Source organism: Penaeus japonicus, unplaced genomic scaffold, assembly GCF_977035675.1.
Source record: "Penaeus japonicus unplaced genomic scaffold, GWHDUDI00000001_assembly GWHDUDI00000027, whole genome shotgun sequence".
NCBI lineage: Eukaryota > Metazoa > Arthropoda > Malacostraca > Decapoda > Penaeidae > Penaeus > Penaeus japonicus.
Genome location: NW_028234429.1, coordinates 20,631,407 through 20,633,906, shown reverse-complemented (window position 1 = coordinate 20,633,906; position 2,500 = coordinate 20,631,407). Strand labels below are relative to the sequence as shown.

General features: G+C 43.1%; 1 protein-coding gene across 1 annotated transcript in view; it reads left to right on the top strand.

The window, feature by feature from the left end:
- The first annotated feature begins 1,442 nt into the window (after nt 1-1,442).
- Nucleotides 1,443-2,500, top strand: part of LOC122264869 (uncharacterized) — a 53,345-nt gene continuing 52,287 nt past the window's right edge. The window contains exon 1 of the mRNA XM_043033950.2: nt 1,443-1,736. Within this exon, the coding sequence (XP_042889884.2) occupies nt 1,592-1,736 (145 nt within the window). The 5' untranslated portion in view covers nt 1,443-1,591. The remainder of the gene's footprint in view (nt 1,737-2,500) is intronic.

The window sequence follows — 2,500 nt, the reverse complement described above, 5'->3', positions numbered from 1 at the left end:
TATTACCATCTCCATAATTCTTATCATTGTTATCATTAGTGATAGATTATTGTGTGTGTGTGTGTGTGTGTGTGTGTGTGTGCGTACATGTGTGTGTGCGTGTGTGTGTGTGTGCGTGCATGTGTGTGTGTGCGTGTGTGTGTGTGTGTGTGTGTGCGTGTGTGCATGCGTGTGGGTGCGTGTGTGTGTGTGTGTGTGCGTGCGTGCGTGCGTGTGTGTGTGCGTGCCTATAACATACCACATGATGCACACGAATGAAAAAAAAAGAAACGACAGAAAGGCTGGAAAGCCTTTGCTCAGCTGGAGATCATCGGCCGCATCCGACAGGTGGCAGCGGGGACGCCGTTGCTAGGTTACGCGCCCAAACACTTCTCATGTCCCTCCCCCCGTCCCTTCGCTTGTTCCCCCATTTCCTACCCCGCCTCTTTCTATCCATCACCATCCCTACTTGTCCACTTTCCCCCTTTTCTACTCCCTTTACTTTACTGTCCCCCCCCTTTCCCCTTCTTCGTCTCCCCTACATCCTACCCCTTTCTTCCACCTTCTCCCCTTCTCTGCCCCCTCCTCCTCCTCCTCCTCCTCCCGTCTCCTCTCTTCCTCCCCTTCTTTACCACCCCCTCCTCCTACCTCTTCCGGTCCGCCCGAAATAAATGGCATCCCGCTTTCAGAAGATCGTTAATTTCGATCGCTTTTGCCGAAAACGAAAGATAATGAGGGAAGCCGTTACGTTAGTGCATATGTCTACCTCTCTTTAATCCAATCTTCCGTTTTATCCGATCTCATCAGATTGTTTTTATTATAATATATTCACTAGGGGTTATTGAAACTATAATTTCAATTTGTTGTTTGTAATATATGATATAAAGTTACATATGGATGACTGAACATACATGCATACATTCCTCTCTTGTATCGAACCCAGACGTATGCTCAAACTTTAAAGAGCTAATCCTTCATTTAAATCTTCCTCTTAACTCGTCTCATTCTGTTAATCCTTCCACCAACGCAAAAAAAGAAACAATAAAATAAATAAGTCCCCCAAAAACATTATTTAAAACAACTCCAAGGCACTAAATGCTGGAGAAATTCCCCTTCCGGTACGACAGTTTGGGCGTCCACCTGCCAGGGACATGTGCTTGTAATTCACTGACACTCACGTTATACTACAGGTTGTGGAGGGTGTCAGTGTAGAACGAACGTGTCAGCGGATGTCCGGATAACGTGGTCACTTGTCCGTGCGAATACCTCCTGATGAATTTAGAAAAGTGGATGGCATTACGAATTATTCTCGCATATTAATTAATTCATGTTGGTGTTTAAACTTCGATTCATGATTCTATGAGTGTGTTTGTTAGAAAAAAAAGAAAAAATTGTCAAGAATTTTAGATAAATAAGATAAGAGATTGAAGTCGGTCTTATCAGTGTTTTCACTCTGGTTATGAAGAAAGAAATATTAGATAAATATGACTACTCTTCCTAGAGGAGGATGTGACACTTGATGACCCTCTCGGGGAAGAGTTTTGTCATTTTCCCTTCGAAAATAAATGAAAATCAATGAGGATATTCACCGTCGCTGATCGAATGATGAGTAATGTGTGTGGTGGGATCACGGCCAGACAAGATGAGGCGGCGGTGGGCGGCTGGTGGGCGGTGGGCGGCTGGTGGGCGGTGGGCGGTCTCATTCTTCCTTTTGGTCGCGATCGCTTGGGTTCCTCGCGCACGTGGACATATATCAGGTAGGTTAAATATTTACAGATGATGAATAATTCTTGCTGCTTGTCATTGCAGACTTATTGTCTTTCTCTCTTTCTCTCTCTCTCTCTCTCTCTTTTTTTCTTTCTCTCCCTCCCTCCCTCTCTCCCTCTCTCCTTCTCTCTCTCTCTCTCTCTCTCTCTCTCTCTCTCTCTCTCTCTCTCTCTCTCTCTCTCTCTCTCTCTCTCTCTCTCTCTTCATTATTTCCAATCCTCTTCCCTCGTTCCGCCTAACGTTTCCAAATTATAAATATTTCAAAACCATTATTCAATCTCTACAAACCAGCCAGCAAGTTAGAATCACCCCCCAAAAAACATATCAATATTATCAATCGACTTCATTTGCAAGCATCACCTAAAAACAACGAATCAAAGTCTTTTTCACCAAGCCATTAAGGGATCCATTCGCTCTCCATTATATTTCTACACATGTGCAGAGCCACCATGACACCCGAAGAATGTAATTGATTGATCTGGTGACATTTATGGCTTGTATTGTCTGAATTCTTCGAATGAAGAGAGAAAGCCGAGTAAAAGCCGGTTCGGTTCGTATTTTATGAATACAATGAAATTGATGTTCAGTGGTCGTATTTTCGTAAACAAAGTATCAAAACAACAGTTGCGTATAATCAGCTGGTTATAATGATGATGTTATTACAATTATCTGATGATAGTGATGATGTCGTTAATATTCAGGATTGTGGTTTAATGGATGAGATGGGGGTGGGAATCATGATGATGCTATTAAT